Source organism: Bos taurus, chromosome 5 (genome assembly GCF_002263795.3).
Source record: "Bos taurus isolate L1 Dominette 01449 registration number 42190680 breed Hereford chromosome 5, ARS-UCD2.0, whole genome shotgun sequence".
NCBI lineage: Eukaryota > Metazoa > Chordata > Mammalia > Artiodactyla > Bovidae > Bos > Bos taurus.
In genome coordinates this window covers 36640764-36664662 of record NC_037332.1, presented here as the reverse complement: position 1 = coordinate 36664662, position 23899 = coordinate 36640764, and the positions used below count along the sequence as shown (strand labels likewise).

Sequence of the window (23899 nt, the reverse complement as noted above, 5' to 3'; positions counted from 1 at the left end):
TCCAATCTTTCTAACGTATGATCATATATGCAAAGAAAACACGTGAAAGAATGTATATACCAAACTCCAGTATAAGAACCTCAGGCAGAAATGAGCAGAAATGCCTTAAAGAATTTAACTTTTAAAATAGTTCTCAAAATTAGCCCTTTTAATGAAATTCTGTCGTGGTAAAACTGCTACCAAAGACATCCAGTTTGTAATACAGCCCTACTAAAAAGGATCGATTTGATCCTTTATTGCAAACTAGAATGCACTCAGTATTTGTTGGATGAATGTCTCTTAACAGCTTACTGTCAAGTCTGTTGGTCACCCTACTCTTCTGGGTTGCTGCTATCACAGTAGAAATTAACTGATAATGGCATTTCCATTATTGCTGCAAAAGTGGAAAAATTCTCATCTATTAAGCACTCCATTGATACAACCTGCTTAGGTTTCAGACTAGTTAAAATCCTTTTTGATTTAGATAGGTTAATTAACAGATGAATGGATTTCTAACCCATCAACAGGTATCGCATTATTTGAGTGAAAGTTGCTCAGTCATGTCCAAGTCTTTTCAACTCCGTGGACTATACAGTCCATGGAATTCTCCAGGCCAGAATACTGGAGTGGGTAGCCATTCCCTTTTCCAGGGGCTCTTCCCAACCCAGGGATCGAAGCCAGGTCTCCCACATTGCAGGTGTATTCTTTACCACCTGAGCTACCAGGGAAGCCAATTGCATTATGTAGACTTGTCCAAACATTAAAAAAGAAAGGTTATACTAAAAAATCAACTTAGGATGCAATTTAAAGAGAAAAATTTTATTGCAATATAAAACGCACTTATAAAATGTCCACAGAAGGCATGTAATTCTTCACTGCTATATAAATTTACTGGGAATACTTTATTCACTTTCTATTGTTATGACATCACCCAAAACATAAACAATGAGTTATACTCTATAACAAATGCATCACTGATTTTCAACAATCATTGGTTTAATAATTAAAGATTATATAATCACATCTATATTCTGGAATGTTCACTTGCATGTAGTGTAATAGAGTTTAAGAGTATAATTGCACATGGATGGTATAGAAAAACATTCACTACTAAATTATTTTATACCATATGACAGGTTAACATTCTTCCCGACTGAAAAGAAGAGCGTCAGCAGCTTGGTCTCTAGTCAACAGTTCCAGGATTCTCGATGCAGTAGTGTGTATGTGTTTGTGTCTGTGCACCCACCGAAAAACTTAACTCTTTCATAAAAAAGTGCAACATTACCGTACTTATTTTGCATGTTTAAATATGCAAATATGATTATTTGTAAACAAACAAAACCCCACACAAATACTCTTAATTCTAGGAAAAAAACAAAATCTGTCAACTCATAATTATTCTAACATGCTTTAGTTGAACACACATTGGATTTCTGAAAGGTGCATATATTACCTTAGATAATAAAGTGTAAAAATGACTTTCTTATTTCATACTATGAAATGTGCACGTCTGGTATTTCCTTTATGCAAGTTTAGATCAAGAAATTCTAAATCCTGGATCCCCACAATTCACTTAGAAAAGTCCTCAAAATTATGGCTCTTGCAGCAGGTTTATCAGATTACACATGATGAAGTGTTCTAGCTCCCTCTATTTCAAGTATTGAAGAAAATGAGGCTCAAAATCTCTGGAGGTTGTAACTAAAAATGTAAAGCTTTAAGAAACAGTTAAATGTGTTTTGAAATATGATATAAACTGAAACATATTCTTAATCTGTGTTAGGCTGATGAGTACCAGGACTTTAAAATAATTTTATTAAATCTGGACATTCATTCAAAAGTGATAAAGAACACAATTTGCCTATTAGTGTATGGTTTTAGACAAACCAATCGTGATGTTTAAAATGTTTTCAATATTGTTGACATCGGTTTTGTTTTCTTTCGAATATTAACTTGATATTCAACTAAACATAAATATTTTGCCTCACACTACATATAATGAAATGAATTACTTTTGAAATGGAAAAAATTTTATAGCACTAGAATGAGAATTTAATAAAGGTATTTAAACATGTCTTTCAACATCATCAGAAGTCCTATAGTATAGAAAATATCTAGTACCCTTAAGGCTTCAGAGTGAGCTGATCTTCTGCAACTTTAAAGCCATTTAAAAAACCAGAAAGTCAAATAGAAAAGACTGCTGCAATAAAGCACCGTCTAAACATTGCAGATATTATCCCACGGTCTGAGTGAGCACTGCTCTTCAGAGCAAGCAACTTTCCACTTTTTCCTAGGCACATGAAGTTTTCAGCTTAGAAAATAACCTAACCTGGTCCTTAACGTATTCATTAAGTGGAATGAATATTTTAAGGTCTTTCTCCCTTAAAAAAAAAAAAAAAAAAGATGTATCATCAAACAGTAATAAGACTTGTATCTTACTTTTGGACATTAGCCTTTTCTGGAATTGGCCCAACTGTATAAAATTTTAAGAATTATATGAAAACTGTGGAATAATCACTCTATGAAAACTGTGATGAAATTAAACATCATTATATTGAACTCTTTTCTAGATTTAACTCAGAAATCATAAGTCTTCTTTAACATTAATTTTATAAACATACAGAAGTGAAAAGTGCTAATTTTCAAAAAGTACAATTTTCCCCTCTACTCTGTATCAACATGGAATGATTTCAGTTCTCCTGTACTAAAAGCTGGACTCTTAAAAAACTAGTATTATAATAACTTTATTCAGTAGTAGCTTCAGTTTCAGCTGGACCCCTAATTATTCTTCGAATTCCTCTTTTTCCTGAAGGGCCTTTTGGTTTTGCAAAACTTTGTTTATGTGCATGCTGCTTGGGATGTACTTCTTCATAAAGGAAGTCTGCAGTCAACTCATCCCCATTGTCTATCTCGATCTGTAAGAGGTGAAATTAGCAAAGTGTGATGCAGTATGAAAAAACACAACATTCAAAACCTAATACAAACAACGTTTGCAGGTGTGAATGATCACAGATAAATACATAATACCCATTCCAGCAAGAAAGAACCTAGGACCATACGAAAATAGTTCACTTGACTCTTTTTTGGGGGGAGGAGGTGGGAGCTAAATAGAGTTGCTTGAATATATAATCCACTATATTTATTTTCTGTCTGGTTCTTTCTTCTCCATTTTAACTAATGTTTAAAAATAGTATAGTAGGAATCATCACTATATTCTTAAGTTGTTCTGCTTTAGTACACTATATATTTTCCAGAAACATTACTAATGGAGCCTTCATCACTTGGGTCACTTGAAATCACTCTGTTTCACAGGTTGGCAAACCGTGGCCTGCAGGACAAATCTTGTTCAAGTTAAGAGTGTGTTCTACATTTCTAAAGGGTTGTAAAAAACAAAATAATAAAACAAGAATATGTGAAAAAGACCATATGTGGTCTGGCAAAGCCTAAAATACTTACTATCTGGTCTTCTGGTAGAAAGAGTGAGCCAGCCCCTGCTATAGGTGATTCTTAAGAACTTTAAAAGCTCTTAGAATGCTCAGTATCTAAAACACTGGTAATTTGTAAGGACCTGTGTTTTAAGAGTTGAAGAGGTCAAGAATAAACCATATGTTTCCCCATGACTCACCTGCATTTAAGAAAACTTGAACTTAGTTCCCCAAATTTATGTTATGCCCATACTCTTCTTTCCCAACAACTGGAAAGATTCTCAACATCCCACGACTCAGTTATAAATGAAGACTGTGGTTTCTTACTAATAAAGTCTTGAGAAAATAAGAAACATGCAGCTTTAGTAGCACTGTCCAACAGAACTTTCTGCAATGTGGACTTATCCTCGAAATTCTGCACCAAATACAGTGCCATTGGCCACGTTAGCTAAAATGAGCACCTGAAATGTAGCTAGTGTTTTTAAGGAACTGAAATTTAAATTTCATTTAATTTTTATTTAAATAGCCACATGTACCTTGTGGCTAAACATTAGATCTACAGGGAGGCTGGGATCATAATAGATCATCCCCAAGCACTTAAGAGGATTTCCTAAGGATTCATGATGAGAACAAGGAAAAAAAAAAACACCTTTTTGTTTACAAATTACAGTACATCATGAATCACATGAAAAACAATAAAAATGTAATAAAAATTGAAGAATTTTAAATAGGTATTAAATATATCAATAAGATAAATTAGGTAAAATAAATTAGATAAATAATTAGGTAACTACCTTTCTAATGATGTCCATTTGTAGTTGTCTTTCTACAATCTCTAGCAGAGGGCTCTTGCAGCTAGAATACAGCATTCGTTCTCTTATACTGCATGTGTATCCAGGCATTGAATAAATAAAAACTGTAAATTAAAATAATAATAAATCCAATTAGCAGCATATCAATTAAAGCAAATACTAAATCTTGTAGAACTACAATTAAGCCCTCTGGCCAAGAAATAAGAAAGAATATAGTGATGAAATGCCAATCAGCAAACAAAAAGCAACATGTTAAAAAAAAAGTACCATATACCTATAGACTCCAAATAGTCTCCTTCATGAGAATGTTTATACAGAAAGAAATGATAACGTGCTGCATCTTTGGGAATCCTCTTTGGCAAATCTTTTAGTTCTGTATTTATTGTGTTGGCCAAAATTATGATTTCATTTTTTATATCTATTTCCTGTCAATAGAAACAAAATACTTATTAAAATAGATACACAGAAATTTAAAATTTATAATTAAAAAAACAAGGAGATAAGGAGAAAGTTACATAATTTCACTTTTTCCAGTGAATATATTTGCTTTTTTAAGTTTAAAAACAATGAATAAAAAATAAAGACTTAAAATCCATTAAAAACAAACCTTATATTAATACAAGCCAAAGGTACTGAAGAGAGAAGCCACGTCATAATAATCATATGTCTCTTACCAATTGTACATAGTTCAGCTGTCTGTTATTCAATTTTTCCAAAGCTTGAAAAGCTTCTTGAGAAATAGGAAATGCTACTCCTTGTAGTGTTTGATGCTTAGCGTCCACACTCACGTCAGTCTGTACCTAATATGACAGATTCAATTTACTGATGAATTTTAGCATTAAGCAGTGTCAGATGGCAAAGAAAACCTAAACTCTACACAGTGAGTGCCATTCCACCCTTTTAATATAATTAATTCTGCCCATTTTAATATAATTAAAAGTAACACTTAAAACACCATGAACTTAGAAGGCAAATTGTTCACATTCATCTCAGGTTCTGCTAGCACTTTGTCAACATGCAGAGTGTATGCCACATTTTGATGAAAATGCCAAAAGTGAACATCTGAGTGAGTGTGCAATGTTAGCAGGACTTTGTTTATATGTTTGGTTTGGCACAACTGCCATGAGCTACACACAAGCTCTTTGAAGTATCTTCAGATTATACTTTTAATTATAATATTTTACTTGATAAAACTTATGAACACTGTGATATAAATACAATATGTATAGAACTTTGTTCCTCTAGACACAAAGTGCAACACAAACACCATGCAGAGTTGAAAGGAGTACAAACAATATACAAAGACACAACATAGCTCAACAAATTGTACTACTGCAGAAGTTCCAGACTTGAGAGCTTTCATTCCTAAGAACATGGGTGTGCATGTATTGGAAGAAGAGTACTTCAAGAAAGCTTTCAATGCACATATTTAAGACTTTTACACTCAATAAATGATATTTTAGTATAGGGTCTCATTTGCAGTACTGCAACAAAGTCAAAATTGAAAGTTTACTTAAAAAAAAATGAATGGAGATTCTACAGCATAAATGGCATTGGATAATGAAAACATTATAGAACATATGCAAATGCATACCCCAATAAGATCCTCTGGGTTCTGATTGCAAGGAATAAAACAAACTATCAAACTTGTTAAAAAAAGTCATGTAAAAGTCCATACTCTGATAACCTGAGTTAAAATAATAATGATAGATCCTTGCTATCAGGTCAATATAAATAATACTCATTTTCCAGACTGATTCTTATTAGTCTGTTACTCAGAGAAGTAAACAGTAGTTTCTGCTACTTGTTCTTTTCTGTAAAATTCCAGTAGAAATACAGTAGCTATTCTAAGTTAAAATTGCTGCAGTAAATACATTAGAAATGATAAACTATAATATGGATGAAATTTATTGACCCATGTGCTAAACAAGTACTCATATAACCATCTCCTACGTGTATATATATATATATATATATGCACACACCCATCCAGGCAGTGCCCATAGACAACTTACAGAGCCTCTAGAAATCCTAAACACACTGTAGCATATATGTTTTACTCTCTTTAGTCATTAGTATTCTCTGAAATAACAAAACAAACCTTCCTCAGGCAACCTTATTAAACATCATATACCTCACACTATGTAAGTAACATAAGCTTTTCCCACTTATTTAGAATTCAAAGTATGAAATTAAGAACAGCTGTACTTCTAACAGGATTACTCATCTAACCCATACATTATAAAGACAGGAGAAAGCTATTTATGAAACTGACATGAAGTTTAATATTTACTTCCAACTTTTTCCTAAAAACACACTGAACATGGTCTTGTCTCTAAATGGAACAGAATGTTAGCTATTCAACTTATTCTCCAGTTACCTCTTCATCTATTAATTAAAAATTACAATACTTTTAAGCACTTCAACTCTTGCAAGATTTCAAAATGGTAACATACCTCATTAATTTTAATCTGTCTTAATTCTTCTTCAGCTGCAGTCAGTGGGGCAGGAGAAGACTGTGACAGCAAATATTTTTTATACCCATGTAATGATACATCTTCCTGTAAGCACAGAAATTGACTGTTACTAGTTGTGAGGCTACTTTGCTGCTGCTAAGTCACTACAGTCGTGTCGGCCTCTGTGCAACCCCATAGACGGCAGCCTAACCAGGCTCTCCCGTCCCTGGGATTCTCCAGGCAAGAACACTGGAGTGGGTTGCCATTTCCTTCTCCAATGCATGGAAGTGAAAAGTGAAAGTGAAGTCGCTGAGTTGTGTCCGACTCTTAGTGACCCCATGGACTGCAGCCCACCAGGCTCCTCCATCCATGGGATTTTCCAGGCAAGAGTACTAGAGTGGGGTGCCATTGCCTTCTCCGGTGAGGCTACTTTAGGAAAAACAAAATTATTAATTTAACAAAAAATATTTTAATTGAAAATAAATGGTAACAAGAATCTTACTACTTTTCTATTTTAAAAATATTCTATTCTACAGTTTTCAAAAAGTTTTAAGGAGAGTAGCTATGCTTCATTTCCTAAAGCTTTATAATTACTACTCTTTTGAATGAGTGTGGTGGTGGTAATGCCAGACACATGATGAACCTGATCATGCTTCAAGTCTACAGGACAATTACTACTAACCTTCTGGGGAAGCCTTCCCCATAATTATTTAATAATCAACATCCTCAGATTATGAATTCTGTACTATAATTATTTATAGAAAATAATTATAGTTCTTATTTTATATAATTATTTATAGAAAATAATTATAGTTCTTATTTAAAAGAAAAATTACTCCAAATAAATTTACTTCTCATCAACATTTTGTGGTTTTAAGACTGAAACTAGAATTGAGAAACCAAACCACTTCACAACTAGTGTGAACAAGCAAAGCATTCCCAGCTAGTCTTGTGCTCTACCCATCAGAATGTAATACTCACTGAATCACAATAAAAGCTCTGAATAACAAAACAAAAAATCTGTTCAAAAAATACAGTGTGATTTTCTGAATGTGGGGGTATATGTACAAATACATGTATTTACCATACAAATTCTATAATGAAGTAAATTCTTAATCATAACATACATATTAATCAACAATTACCCCAATCATCAATTTACCTCTCAATATTCCAGTTTAAATAATATATTTATTGCTTCCATATTATGAGTATTAATGTTCAAAATACCTAAAAACTACTGTTTCTTTTAAGTAGTTTAACTACTGTTTCTTTTAATAGGCTCATTTTTCTGAGCCTATTAACTCGTCCTTAAAATGAAAAGATTGAACTAAATGAGGGGTTGAACTAAATTATCTCGAAGAGAGATTCTAGCATTTGAAAACTGAGATGTCAACATATTTTAAAAGGGTGAGTATTGTATGTTTCAGTTAATATGGATATCATATGAAACGTTTTCTCTTATTTTTATGTTTACAGATTTACCAATCAGAATTCACATTAATTACCCCATTACCTAGAAGTTCTTTAAGCATTTTAACTGCAACACATAGACTCCATATAAAATATAAGTTTTGTACCTTTACTGTTCCAAACATTTCGTCTTTAATGTGGCCACCTCCAAACTCCTTTTTCAGAGTTGCTCTTGTTGCTGCATACAACATTTTCTGACGAACCTAGCAATTGTGAAAGTTTACTTGTAAGTTTACAGGTGAAAACTATCATTACAAAAATAGCATTTAATGAATGTTTTAAAACCGTCAAGCACATTAAAAATAAACTGTGACAAAGTCCATCAAGTGTTAACATGCTAAAATGTGTGGATACAGACAGGCATCATAACACTGGCATCTAAAACATCAACAGCTACTAAGGTAGATCTCAACTTATAAGCCATTTCTCAAAAAGTAGAAAAAGCTAAATTTTAAAAAATTCTTCATTTTTTCAAAGTATAAAATGAGTTCAATAATTAAAAGAAGCTACTTAAAACATTACTTTAAAGTCATTGAGATAAAGTAATCTTGATAGTGACATTCTACTCAAAGCAAGTCTCGGTGAGATATTACTAATTAAAAATCAAATATTCATGGCATAACTATGGCATAAAACATTCTATGAGGGACAAAGATGAAAAGAATTACACAATATACTATTATTAAGGAGTCTGATATTTATAGCATCTACAGGGAACTACTAAAGATAACTGCCAAAATAGAAAGCATTTCATAATTCTGCACTGTCAAATTCAGTATTTCTTTCAAACAAGATATATAGAGTTAAAGGAGGGGATGACTTTTGAGAATGATATCTACAAAACTTTAAAATTATTATTTTTCTATAAGAAGAAAGAATTAAGTCTTTAAAATATTGGACTGTATCCATATATTAATTTTTTTGTTCTAACACTTAAGGGCTTCCCTCATAGCTCAGTTGGTAAACAATCTGTCTGCAATGCAGGAGACCCAGGTTCAATCCCTGGGTCGGGAAGATCCCCTGGAGAAGGAAATGGCAAACCACTCCAGTAGTCTTGCCTAGAGAATCCCATAGACAGAGGAGCCTGGCCGGCTACAGTCAACGGGTCGCAAGAGTCCAAGAGTCGGACATGACTTAGTGACTAAACCACCATCACTCAACTTTCCTAAAAGAAATACTTATCTGTATGTATGCTCATCACCTGAATAGTAGCTATTAAGAATATTTCATATAATGCTCAGTTAGTTCTGTAAAAATTATTTGTTATTATGCTCAGAGCAAAATAGCAACCTTTATTTTTCAGAGAGGTCCAGAAAGTCATTTATAATAGCCACAAATTTTTAAATTTAAAACCAATAATAATTCTTCTGATTTCAATCAAGGTCAAGATTTCTGAATCTCAGTAAATTATCCTTGGTTCTACATTACCAATCCAAGGACTTTTTTCCATCATCATTCCCTTTTATGAGAAAGACTATTGCTTCCTAACTTTTTCTTGGCCTAGGAATATTTCAGAAAAAAATTTTCTAGCTTTTAATGTGAAAGTGAAAGTGAAGTCACTCAGTCGTCTCCAACTCTTTAGACTCCTAGGACTATAGCCAACCAGGCTCCTCCGTCCATGGGATTTTCCAGGCAAGAATAATGGAGTGGGTTGCCATTTCCCTCTCCATTTAATGTTAAACATGTTACCAAAAATTACTTACATGAGAATGATCAGGAGACCACGCAATGAATATCCATTCATATCCCTGGGCATTCTGAGAATCTAACCTGAATAATACATAGCACGGTTGTTTGTCCTCCAACAGGGGTAAAACAAAGGAATCATAATCCTGATCCCAGGAATCTGAAGGCTTCCTACACGACCCAATCACAAGTTTCTCTGTGAAGAACAATTTTTAAGACACATAAATGGTTTGAAATACCAAATGGTAGAATAATGAAGAATAGAAGAATAAATTAATATGTAATTATTAATTGGTCTATTCACATCAATATATGAAAAGGACCTTGGCTGTAACAATACAATATATAGGAGTATATAATAAAATATTAGTATATACAAAAATATAATATAAAGTAGTATTAAAAAGTAAAAATTATGACCAGCATAGGTAAAATAATGTTATGAAAAAAACAAGAAAGGTACAGACAAAAATGATTATAAATAGCTGAGTTGGATGGTTGAAGAAAGGGTAGTTATAGTCTATTTTCCAAATGTTTGTTATAAAGTATCAACAAAATGTATTTAACTAAGCTTCCTACCACTCAAAGGTGTGATTTCTGAAATTAACATTGAATTGCACAGTTAAGAAATACTAAATAAAAACAGGTTTAGTTCCTACTTGGCCACAGTACTACAAATTTAAAAATCTGTCCACAAGCATAAATTGGTACAGTCACCTTGAGACATTATTGGGAGAATCAAGACTGTATTCTGCATAGAGAATCTCTTGCACATATATACAAAGGTATTCACTGCAGCACTATAAAATAACAGTGGAAACTGAAAATAGCCCACATGTTCATCAGTAAGAGAAGGGACATAAAATATGTGGCAGTCATATGATAAAATTCTATTCATATTTAAAAAGAATTAATGAGCCTCTATCAAAACTAATTATAAAAATAATATTTACAGAAAAGGAATGATGCAGAAAAAGACATCAGTTCATATGAACTTAAAAACTCAAAAACAGCACTATATGTTATTTAGGGATTGCACATACAAAAAAAGTTCCTAATATAGCTTCCTCAGGAGAAGGTCGGAAAGTACAGTTGTTTAAACATCAAATTACAAAGGGTTTGAAGCAAATTGATAAAATGTTAGCAGTTATTAATTTAAGAAGGATGGAAGTATTTGTCATTTATTCTTCATAATTTCCTTATTTAAAATTTTTTCTCAAAACAAAAAACCAGAGAAGTGACAGACAAAATATTGTCATTTTTCTGTTGTAGAGATGTGAGTTATATCAACTTTTCCATTTTACTTACTTGACTAAGTCAATTAGAAAGTGATAACACTTAAAATTTTAGTTCAATAGTTCTAAAACAGACTACTTTACAGTATATGTTTATTCTCATTGAGTGTGTTAACATATGCAGAACTGCATATTTTTCAAACTATTTTAACATATAAGAGAAACTGGAAACCAAATTAGATTTACTTCCAGTTTATGAAAGAACAAGGTATTTTTCCAAAGCAAAATACTTCAAGGTAATTAAGAAATTAGGCCAATGGGATGTTTTAACATATTCATTTGAGATTAAGTAATTATAATTTAATTACTCATACTCAAACCAGGCAAATTAAAAGACTCTCCCACCCAATTAATTTCCCTGCTTTCAGCTTTATTTTGAAAGGATCAATTTACACTTTGTTATATTCTCAGAACTTTTTCCCATAACAAGAAAAGGGAATCATTTCTGCAGCAAACATTACAATCAAGTTGAGAAAACAGGCAGTTTAAAACCCTTTCTTTCTACTTCAAACTAACTTTATTGAAAAATAATTCACAAATAACTGTTTATTTTTCAGATAATTGCCTGTTACTGATTTTCATTCCAGAGATGCAAGCACTGACATTAGATACAGATTGCAATACAGAAATTGAGACACAAAAAAGTGAGAGGAATATGTCACACCAAAACCAACATCTTTTTGTTTCCCTGATAGTCAACTAGAGAATTCAGAAGGTAAGCAGGGGCCTTCAGGAAATGCCCAAAATATAGAGGATCCAGGTTAACTGAAGGCAAGCTCTGAACCTGCTTCACATTTATTAATAGTCCAAATCACTGAGAATGACTTAGCTTCAAAACATAACACCCAATAATTCAAGAACAAAAAAGGTTTAACTAACCATTTTCAATAGATATCTTCAGAAGTCTGTATTTTCCATTTCTTGCTCTGGCAAAGATATCTTTAACGTCTTCACTTGCTGTGCAAAAAGATACCGAAAAGTAATATTTATGCATTAATACTTTCTAATGCTACAATAATAATGCTAATTGAATAAGGAAAACATGAAATATAATACAAAGAAAAAATCTTGAGTATGCAATATTTTCTTATTAACAGTAATTTAAATTATAAAACTTAAAAGGTATACCAGACACTGAACACGGCTTTTGTTGTTGCTGTTGTTGTTCAGTCGCTAAGTCATGCATGTCCAACTCTTCTGCGATCCCCTAATCCGTAGCCCGCCAGGCACCATACCAGAGTGGGTTGCCATTCCCTTCTCCAGGGGATCTTCCCCATCCAGGGATCAAACCTACATCTCTTGCACTGGCAGGTCGGTTCTTTACCACTGAGCCACCAGCGAAGCCCCATATTCAGCTAAGAAACATAAGTATGTTTTAAAAGTGTATTAATTCTAACCTGTTCTAGCTATGTTAGAATTGGGAATGAATATATTAAAGTTTCTCAAACCCAATAATGAACAAATTACAAATCTGAGAAATACCTTTACTGATTGTTTGAAAATGCTGAAAATCTGCTTTCATTCTCTTCTGGTCCAATTTCAAGTTTATGATAAATAAAAACACCCTCTTCATCAATTCATTTTCTACATTTTCATGTTTAAAGATGACAATAAACATCAAATGCCCTATCCTGATTGAAGTCAATAAAATTCCTTCAAGTTTATACTTGTGATCACACTTTTCTGACTCGTATTTCTCAAAAAGCTGGAGTAATCTCACTGAGCAAATGTATACTTAATAACCTCTCCCTTGTGCTATTAAAACTTCAGTTTCGTTCTGATTTTGTTCTTGGGGTGTATACTGACAGCAAGAACCACTTTTAATAGTGCTTGCTATTAGACTCAAGCATCAAAGTCAGTAATTAGATATCCATGCATCAAAACTAACGCAAATAAAAGAGTGCTTTTAGATTCGAGACTACTTTGCTTTTCTTTGTGTGTGCAGGAGGAGGTATGGGTGGTGTCAAAGACTTACGAACAAAACACAATTAGATGTTCATCTGGGGAAAAGATTCGTTGTCTATCAACAGGAAGATCTTGTGTTTACACTAGAACTCGTTAAGTGATCGCGAGTAACCCCGGGACATATTATTTGATTCTGATGAGGTGAGAGCTTTCAAACTGCCCATTCGCAAGCCAGGAAATAACACAGGTCAATTAAAATTGCACATTCAACTGCCTGAATGGGATAATTATACGATGCCACACAGATCAGACTTTTCAGTTCCCTGAGGAGTACCTAAGAACGACCAAGACACCTCCTACTTAGGATATATACAACGGTGCTGATGTTCCCATTTTTGGAAGAAAGCGCGGAAGAGTTTGGGAAGCATTCTTAGTAGAAATGAAAAAGATTCCCGCATCTTTCTTTTTTATAATTCAAATCATGTAACAACTCTTCCGGATCGTGAAAAAGAAAATTCGCCTGTCTCTCGACAATAAAGGGACCCCAGTCACCTTCACGGCTCCAGGTCTTCCCAACCCGTAAAGTTGGGTTAAGGTCGGCTGCGGCTGCAGGCACGCCCCCTTCACCCCGGCTGCCGCCAGACCCACTTCCTTCGCTCCGGCGAATTTCGGGTCCGTCCGCAACGTGGCGGCGGCCGGGCCCGGGCAGGGACGGAGGCAGGCCGAGAGCGCCCGGGACAAGGGAGCGCAGAGAGACTCAGAGGCCCGGCTCGCCCCGACACAGATTCCCAGTGCTTCGGGCCCGACTACGGCCCCGCCCGGCCTGCCTGGGGCCTTCGGGGAGCCCCTTCCCCAAGGGCAGCGCCGGCGCCGTTACCTTGGATGCCGGTCTGGTGGGACATGGCGGCGGCCGCGGGCTCCCGGCTCCAGCGCTGAGTGCAGCGAGCGGCCCCGGCCGGCGGCTCCAGGAAGTGGCCGCTCCTCCGCCGGCCCCGGCGCGTCATCGGCCTGCGACCCACCGCCGCCCCGCCCCGCTAGGCCCCCGGCGTCCTTGCGCGCCCCCGGCGCTCCCGCCGCCTCCGGTCACCCGGACCGTCTCCCAGCTGCGGGACTGCAGGTCCACACCTTCGGCCCTCAACTCCAGCTGCTCCAGCTTTCTGCCGAGGGTCACTGTCCCCGGTGTTTGCCGCCGCTTCTCCGGCTCCACCACCGTGAAGCACCACAGGGCTGGCAAGATAGCTTTCCTTTCTGGGGTCTGCCCTGCCAGCGCCTTTCACTGGTTCAGCAAAAGGATGCTCAAAAACGGAAACGAACGTTTTACTGAAAAGTTTTCAGCTTTAAAAAGATGTGCAAGATATCCTTCTTGGTTTACTCTTCTGCTGTGTGTACAATTTAATGTAAAGGGTCCCGCACCTCCCGATTTTTAAAAAAGAATTAATAGGCAGTTTCCCATCAAAATTTGAAAGGCTTTTAAATTAATTTCAGACTTACCTTTTTTTCTTTAGTTGGGCCCATTTAGAGATAAGGTTTTCCTTTCTGTTCATTCCAAAAAGAAACAGCCACTGAAAGTAAAAAGATTAGCTGACTTGAGTACTCCTCTGTGGTCAGTTCCATCATTCAAGATTCATTTGTGAGGATAAAGTTGTAGCATATTATTAAAAACTATTTTCCATTCTGTGCTTTTATGAATATGTGTTTCCATGTCTATATAATTTATTTTTTAAATTTCTGGCTGCACGGGGTCTTTGTTGCTGCCCATGGGCTTTCTCTAGCTGTGGGGGGCGGAGCCTGCGCGTAGCTTAGTTGGGGTGCACAGACTTATTGTGGTGGCTTCTTTTGCTGCGAAGCACAGGCTTTAAGGCGCATGGGCTTCAGAAGTTGCAGCATGCATGCTCTAGGGTGCTCAGGCTCCAGTAGTTGTGGCTCGTGGGCTCTAGAGTGTGGGCTCAGTAGTTGTGGTGTGCAAGCTTGTGGTGTGCAAGCTATGGGCACACAGCATGTGGAACCTTCTTGGACAGGGATCGAACCCCTTTCACCAGCATTGGCAGGCAGATTCTTCTCCACTGTACCACCAGGGAAATCCCTCTAAGGATAATCTTGGTGGTTATTTTTGTACTACTTTTCTAGGACTCCTGGATTATAATTTTCTAGGTAGAAAGCTAGGTGTTTTGTTTTTAGGGCCTTGAACTGACAAGTATAAAAATGTACAATCTGATTATCAACAAATACTTTGTACAGACCGATAATACAAGGTCAAGTTAACAAAATCACTTTTGAAATGTGACATTTTTAATTAGCCGGTAGGTAATTGCTTTTCTTAATGGGGTTCACAGCAAAATAGATTGCTGTTTTCTGTTCCTTGTTTTTTAGGCTCTTATTTCTCAAACACATCTTCATATTTTATAACCAAAATTTAATCTGAGCTTTATAACTTGTTTGGATTTAAAAAACGTAAGGAGGAGTTCCATTCTAACCAAATTCTTCCTGACACGACAGTTCACCCTGATTTACCAGTTTTCATAGCATTGTTGAGCACAGAGAGTGCCTCTGCAATTTGTTGACTGACTCATGTTCTGGTGAGTAGGGAAAATTGCTTAAGGAGGTTGACATTACTCAAATGTACAGATGAGAAAAATTAATTTTCCCATATTGATCCTTAGAAAAGATCCCTGTATGTTCAACCCTGAAGAGGAAGAAAGTCCAGGTAGGTTGGATAAGACCACCACAGCATCTGCCAGATAATGCTTTTTTTTCTGCCAGTATAGTAGTTTGAGTTAAAACTGCAAGGGACTTTTCTGCATTGTTTATGAAACAACAAAATTCCTGTAGCAAAACAGGAAATCTGAGGAGGGAAGATGTTTGTTAAGATGTGAACAGCATGGCCAAAATGTTTTTTTTTTTTTTAAACTGTCCATCAGCATTTCTACATGTAGTCAGATAATTTCCTTAGCAAATGGATTCTTGATGCCTTCATCGGATGTTTTATGAAAATGTTTCTGGTCAATATTGACAGTACACTTAAATTTCATAATTTATTATGTCTGCTGTTCATTTCAGGTTAGGTTATTGTATTAACTTTAGAGAAATGGTTTATTGAGTACGTAGACTCAATAGTGGTTCTTGTATTTTACCTATTTAAGAGACTAGATTATGATAGAAATCTTGTTTGTTTGGTTAATCTCTCTTGCTTGCATCTTTAATGTGATACCAATTACATGACTTCACACCTTATCTTTTTTAAAAAATTGTGATAAAATACACATACTATTTCCCATCTTAATGATTTTTAAATGTTCAATTCAGTCATGTTAAATACAATCGCCTGTTTTGCAACCAATCACCAAAATTCTTTGCCTGTTGCAAAATTAAAACTTTATATCAACATTAAATAACTTTCCATTCCAACTCAACCTCTAGGCCCTGGCTAATTCATTCTGTGTCTGTCCCTATGAGTTTGACTATTCTTAGTACCTCATATAATTGGAATCACACAGTAGCTATCTTTTTGTGATTGGCGTATTTCACTTACCAAACTGTCCTCAAGTTTCATCCATGTATAGCATGTAGAATTCCTTCCTTTTAAAGGCTAGATAATATTTTAGTGTATGTATTATACCATGTTTTGTTTATCCATTCATCCATCATGTCTTTCTTCTTGTTAGCAAAATCAACTGTATTATTCTCAGATATTTTAATCAGTTTCCTATAGCTACTAAAAGGAGTACTTCAAGGCTGTATATTGTCACCCTGCTTATTTAACTTATATGCAGAGTACATCATGAGAAACGCTGGACTGGAAGAAACACAAGCTGGAATCAAGATTGACGGGAGAAATATCAATAACCTCAGATATGCAGATGACAGCACCCTTATGGCAGAAAGTGAAGAGGAACTAAAAAGCCTCTTGATGAAAGTGAAAGTGGAGAGTGAAAAAGTTGGCTTAAAGCTCAACATTCAGAAAACGAAGATCATGGCATCTGGTCCCATCACTTCATGGAAAATAGATGGGGAAACAGTGGAAACAGTGTCAGACTTTATTTTTTGGGGCTCCAAAATCACTACAGATGGTGACTGCAGCCATGAAATTAAAAGACGCTTACTCCTTGGAAGGAAAGTTATGACCAACCTAGATAGCATATTCAAAAGCAGAGACATTACTTTGCCAACAAAGGTTCGTCTAGTCAAGGCTATGGTTTTTCCTGTAGTCATGTATGGATGTGAGAGTTGGACTGTGAAGAAGGCTGAGTGCGGAAGAATTGATGCTTTTGAACTGTGGTGTTGGAGAAGACTCTTGAGAGTCCCTTGGACTGCAAGGAGATCCAACCAGTCCATTCTGAAGGAGATCAGCCCTGAGATTTCTTTGGAAGGAATGATGCTGAAGCTGAAACTCCAGTACTTTGGCCACCTCATGCGAAGAGTTGACTCATTGGAAAAGAATCTGATGCTGGGAGGGAATGGGGGCAGGAGGAGAAGGGGACGACAGAGGATGAGATGGCTGGATGGCATCACTGACTTGATGGATGTGAGTCTGGGTGAACTCCGGGAGTTGGTGATGGACAGGGAGGCCTGGCGTGCTGCGATTCATGTGGTCACAAAGAGTCAGACACGACTGAGCGACTGAACTGAACAAATTAGCACAAAGTAGACTGCCTTACACAACAGAAATTTATTCTGTCACAGTTTTAAAGGCCAGAAGTCCAAAATCATAGCTGCCATCCCTCTTGAGACTCTAGGGGAGAATCTTTCCTTACTTTCTCCAGCTTCTGGTGGCTGGTAGCATTTCTTGATTTGTGGCCCCATCACTCTAATCTCTGGAGAAGGCAATGGTACCCCACTCCAGTACTCTTGCCTGGAAAATCCTATGGATGAAGGAGCCTGGTGGGCTGCAGTCCATGGAGTTGCAAAGAGTCGGACACGACTGAGCGACTTCACTTTCACTTTTCACTTTCATGCATTGGAGAAGGAAATGGCAACCCACTCCAGTGTTCTTGCCTGGAGAATCCCAGAGATGGGGGAGCCTAGTGGACTACCGTCTCTGGGGTCGCACAGAGTCGGACACGACTGAAGCGATTTAGCAGCAGCAGCAGCACTCTAATCTCTGCCTCTGTGGTCACATTGCTTTCCTCCTCGTCTGGGGTATCAAATCTTCCTCTGCCTTACTTTCATAAGGACACCTGCCATTGGATTTAAGACCCACTCAGATAATCCATGGAGAAGGCAATGGCACCCGACTCCAGTACTCTTGCCTGGAAAATCCCATGGATGGAGGAGCGTGGTGGGCTACAGTCCATGGGGTCGAGAAGAGTCGGACACGACTGAGCGACTTCACTTTCACTTTTCACTTTCATGCATTGCAGAAGGAAATGGCAACCCACTCCAGTGTTCTTGCCTGGAGAATCCCAGGGACGGGAGAGCCTGGTGGGCTGCCGTCTGTGGGGTCGCACAGAGTCGGACAGGACTGAAGCTACTTAGCAGCAGCAGCAACAGTAGCAGCAGATAATCGAGGATAATTTCATTTCAATAAACTTAATTGCATCTGCAAAGATCCCTTTTCTAAATAAAGTAACGTTCACAGGTTCCAAAATTAGGATGTAGACATATATTTTGGAGTGTCCACTATAAATGCTTGAGGCTTCTGATACTCTTGATGATTGCTTCTTCTTGATATACTCCTTTTTCTTTTTGACACTGCACTTAACTGATCTTCTTAACTTGGGTGGACCACAGTATCCATAGTATTATTGTCATACTTCAGCCTGGATGTTACTGTAAGGATATTGTGGGGATGAGATTAACATTTAAGAAGGTAGACTTTGATAAAACTGATAGTATTCCATAATGTGGATGAGCCTCATGCAATAAGTTGAAGACATTATTAGAACAAATACTAAACTCTAGAACAAGAAGAAATTCTGCAATCTAACTGCCTTTGGATTTATATGGAAACTTCCCCCTGAATCTCCAGTCTGTGGGATTACCTCATCAGAAATTTTGATACTCGTCAAGTCTCCACCATTGCCTAAGCCATTGGCTTAAGATAAATATCTCCTTTCATGTATACATACATCCTGTTGATTCTGTTTCTCTGGAGAACCCTAATACCCTTTAACTCCTCTGTCGTCTTTACCTCATTTGTCAATATTTGTGAAAAATGAATTAATTATATCTTCATCAAGATAGCCCTACTCTAGACTTCAGTATTTCTCAGTGTGATATCATCACTTAAAAGCAGGTTCTTCTAACCTGCCACACAGCTGCCTCCAGACCTAGGAGACCTTGCTTATAATAACCACGTGGCAGGTATCCCATACAAAATTAACATAGTTGTTATTTAGTCACTAAGTCATGTCCGACTCTTGTGACCCCATGAACTGGAGCCTCCCGGGCTCCTCTGTCCATGGAATTTCTCAGGCAAGCATACTGGAGTGGGTAGCCATTTCCTGCTCCAGGGGATCTTCCTGACCCAGGGACTAAACCCAGGTCTCCTGCATTGTAGGCAGATTCTTTACCAACTGAACCATCAGGGAATCCCTCACTTGTATATCTATCAACTTGTCAATTATTTTCCAATTCTTACGGACTCAGCTGGTTTTGCTTCTGAAAGCAGAATCCATTTTTAGGTTCCCTTTTTGTTTGTTTGGATTCCTTTGTTTTGTGTCTTGTTGCTCTACTCTTCTTACCTTGCTTTATTTTCTATATCGGCCCTACATGAACAAGTCCACATTCAATTGTCAAGTTCATTTCCTGAAGTGCTTTTCTAACTGGTCAGTCTCCTACATGCTGATTTTCATTGGCTCCCACTGCCTACAGAACATGGTCCAAACTCCTCATCTTGGCACCCAAGGCTCTCTGCAGTATCTTTCCTAACAGTGGCCTATGGCCCACATTACATGTTGTCTTCTGCTGTTTTACTAATCTGGAAGACAACCCCTCACTCTCTAGCTATATGCCCAGTTTCCACTGTCTCTACCTTTTAATAGTTAACCCACCCTTTGGAGTCCTATCAACTTCCAAGAAGCCGTTTTTCAATCTCTAATATATAAGAAGTCTTATGTCTTCAAATACCTTTAGCATTTCATGTGTCTGTTCTAGCACCTCTCTTACTCTTTCCTGTAGTCAAAGATGCATGTGAACTGACCCGTCTTCCTATTAGACCATGTAGTCCAAGGACTTTATCTTGTTGCTTTTTGCATCTCACATGTATCTGTTACTCATTCATTCAATTGTCCTTTCATTCATTACATTGTTTCTGAAATTGGGGATATAATCATGATCACTGTGTTTGTAAACATTTCTGGAATTTAAAAAATCTTGATGATTTTCATTTTACATGTGGAAATGAATGTTGCTAAGTCACTGATCCTCAGTGGAACTGCAAAATATGAGTGCTGAGCAGTTTCTCAGGGATGTTCTTTTAAGTTATCAAACCTTATGATTCTTTGGTAATTAAAATGATTGTATATCTACTCAGTAAAACAACTGTTTGGAGACAGTTCCATTTAGTGTATGCAATTTAATGAAATTTCTTTTGAAAAATCTGTATTGTAAGATTCTTCTTTTAAAAAACCTGTATTTTTATGGTAATTATGTTTTCAGCAATGACTACTCAGACAGTTATAAAAATTGCATATTCTAATGCTACCTATTTCTTTAGAAACTAACTGATATAAAACAGTGGCACCTTATTGTTGGCCCTGTCAAATTATGTATTCTTATTCTTATTATTTATATATATGAATCTTCTGCTCTAACCATGAATATTTTCCCACTTTTTCTCATCCATTAAGTCTCCAGTTGCTTAACATTTATCAGAACTGTCATGATACTAGTCCCTTAGATTTGTATAACGGTTTAAAGTTTTAAGGGCCTTCCCTGGTGGCTCAGACAGTAAAGAATATTCATGCAATGCAGGAGACCCAGGTTCGATCCCGGGGTCGAGAAGGGATCCCTTCGCCTCTGGAAAAGGGAATGGCAACCCACTCCAGTGTTCCTGCCTTAAGAATTCCATGAACAGAGGAGCCTGGTGGGCTACAGTCCATGGGGTTGCAAAGAGTCGGACACGACTGAGCGACTAATGGTTTGACACTTAAAGTTTTGAAAGAAAACATATAACCTTGTTTGAGCACTGAAATAATCCTGTCTGACAGGCTGAATGATGTATTCTCAGGTTTTATTTTTTAACTTTCAGAAATTTGAAAATTGAAGCATAGAGAGGAAGTCATCAGCTTTCAAGACTAGGGCAAATGTTTCTAAGAGACGGAAACCATTTAAGACAATGTATGCAAATAACAAGATATATTATAAGGATACAGGGCCTGGCTTCATTTCTGCTTCTCTCTTTTTCACTCTCTTTCCTAATGGGATCTCTCTATGTACTCAATGATAGAGTATGACCACCTTGCCCTTCCCAATTGACAGTCACAGTTCTAGCCACATGCAGAGATTAAACAGTTGTTTCTAAGTTTCAGATTCCTAGGGGAGCATATGATTGAGCCTGCTTGGCTTAGGTATCAAATCGTCCTGGGCCAAGTTGGCTAGTTTAGCCAATACACACTGTTCTATGAATGAAATGCCATTACTATAAGAGGGGAGATGTATCTTGGATTTGACAATCTTAGAATTTCTGCTTTTTAAAATTTGGTGGAGCTGGTGCTTAGAACCTTGGAAGTCACAAACTCATAGCATCCCAAGGACAGTTAAATAACATAAATGAATAAAACTGACAGATGGAGGCTGCAGGACCCAGATGGAGCACAGGCTCCATCGAAAGGGAGCTGCAAATACTCAGTTTCAACTGACTGATGCTCCATGGGAGTCTGGGCCCAGATAACCAATCTTCTGATTTTCAAGGAAACTCAGAAATTGGGATTTTATATAAAGTTCCTGTTTAAATTTTTTTAAATCCCAAATGAGTGAGAAAACAAAAGCAAACCAAAATCCATGACTGCGGGTCATAGCTGACCTATCTGCCAGTAGTTTAGGACTTCCGACCTAGATCTGTCTGGTCAGTTGTCACATAATGACATATAAGCTCTCACATCCTCCATGAAGTTTTTAAACAATGAAAGAGAAAACAATATGTACATCATTAATGTGTGTAGTCCATGCGTTTGTATATGCTGGGTATACAAATAAAGCATAAAGCATCATTCATCTACCTTGTCTCTGAATAAGAAACTTCACGAAAGCAAATCTTCTTCACTTTGTGAGATAATTTATTATAAAGAGCTGCACTATTTGCTTTAGGCTTTCCTAAAAAAAAGATGATGCTGGGAAAGTGCTGCACTCAATATGTCAGCAAATTTGGAAAACACAGAAATGGCCACAGGACTGGAAAAGGTCAGTTTTCATTCCAATCCCAAAGAAAGGCAATGCCAAAGAATGCTCAAACTACCACACAGTTGCACTCATCTCTATGCTAGCAAAGTAATGCTCAAAATTCTCCAAGCCAAGCTTCAGCAGTGTATAAACTGTGAACTTCCAGATGTTTAAGCTGGTTTTAGAAAAGGCAGAGGAACCAGAGATCAAATTGCCATCTGTTGGATTATCGAAAAAGCAAGAGAGTTCCAGAAAGACATCTATTTCTGCTTTATTGACTATGCCAAAGCCTTTGACTGTGTGGATCACAATAAACTGTGGAAAATTCTGAAAGAGATGGGAATACCAGACCACGTAACCTGCCTCTTGAGAAACCTGTATGCAGCTGAGGAAGCAACAGTTAGAACTGGACGTGGAACAACAGACTGCTTCCAAATCAGGAAAGGAGTACATCAAGGCTGTATATTGTCACCCTGCTTATTTAACTTACATGCAGAGTACATCATGAGAAATGCTGTGCTGGATGAAGTGCAAGCTGGAATCAAGATTGCTGGGAGAAATATCAATCACCTCAGAAATGCAGATGACACCACCCTTATGGCAGAAAGCAAAGAAGAACTAAAGAGCCTCTTGATGAAAGTAAAAGAGGAGAGTGAAAAAATTGGTTTAAAACTCAACATTCAGAAAATTGAGATCATGGCACCTGGTCCCATCACTTCATGGCAAATAGATGGGGAAACAATGGAAACAGTGGCTGACTTTATTTTGGGGGGCTCCAAAATCACTGCAGATGGTGACTGCAGCCATGAAATTAAAAGACGCTTACTCCTTGGAAGAAAAGTTATGACCAACCTAGACAGCATATTAAAAATCAGAGACATTACTTTGCCAACCAAGGTCCCTCTAGTCAAGGCTATGGTTTTTCTAGTAGTCATGTATGGATATCAGAGTTGGTCTGTAAGGAAAGCTGAGCACCGAAGAATTGATGCTTCTGAACTGTGGTGTTGGAGAAGACCCTTGAGAGTCCCTCGGACTGCAAGGAGATCCAACCAGCCCATCCTAAAGGAAGTCAGTCCTGAATGTTCATTGGAAGGACTGACATTGAAGCTGAAACTCCAATATTTTGGCCACCTGATGTGAAGAACTGACTCATTGGAAAAGACCCTGATTCTGGGAAAGATCGAAGGTGGGAAGAGAAGGGGACAACAGAGGATGAGATGGTTGAGGGCCTCACCGACTCAACAGACATAAGTTTGAGTAAACTCCAGGTGTTGGTGATGTACAGGGAAGCCTGCCGTTCTGTAGTCCATGGGGTTGCAAAGAGTTGGACACGACTGAGCAACTGAACTGAACTGAACTTCCTAAAAAACAAACCTTGTTTTAGGAGAAGAGAGCCATACAGAATCTATATGTTCTTGAACAAAATTTTTAACTTGAACCTCATTTTTCTCTTATGCCAATATCAATGTCTCATGATTGTCATGGACAGATGATTTCATAAAGCTTTTGACATATATTAGGTGCTCAACATATGTTAGGTTTCATATCTGCTA

At 37.0% G+C, this 23899-nt stretch overlaps 1 protein-coding gene across 1 annotated transcript; it reads right to left on the bottom strand.

The window, feature by feature from the left end:
* Positions 1–2569: 2569 nt before the first annotated feature.
* TWF1 (twinfilin actin binding protein 1) lies at positions 2570–13966 on the bottom strand. The gene is made up of 9 exons (NM_001025320.2): positions 13906–13966; positions 12003–12080; positions 9846–10024; positions 8250–8345; positions 6670–6774; positions 4888–5013; positions 4488–4638; positions 4196–4317; positions 2570–2891 (listed from the first exon to the last, which is right to left on the bottom strand). Exons 1-9 carry the CDS (start codon positions 13928–13930, stop codon positions 2721–2723), a joined length of 1053 nt encoding a protein of 350 aa, NP_001020491.1. The 5' UTR covers positions 13931–13966; the 3' UTR covers positions 2570–2720.
* Between the last annotated feature and the right edge of the window lie 9933 nt (positions 13967–23899).

Excerpts from the sequence above, each read along its gene's own strand:
- TWF1 (NM_001025320.2), bottom strand. The coding sequence starts at position 13,930 with ATGTCCCACCAGACCGGCATCCAAG. Across the intron at positions 10,025-12,002 it reads GAAGATATCTATTGAAAATG|AGAAACTTGTGATTGGGTCG; the intron begins GTTAGTTAAACC and ends TGTTCTTCACAG. Across the intron at positions 8,346-9,845 it reads GGTCTCCTGATCATTCTCAT|GTTCGTCAGAAAATGTTGTA; the intron begins GTAAGTAATTTT and ends CACAATTGCTAG.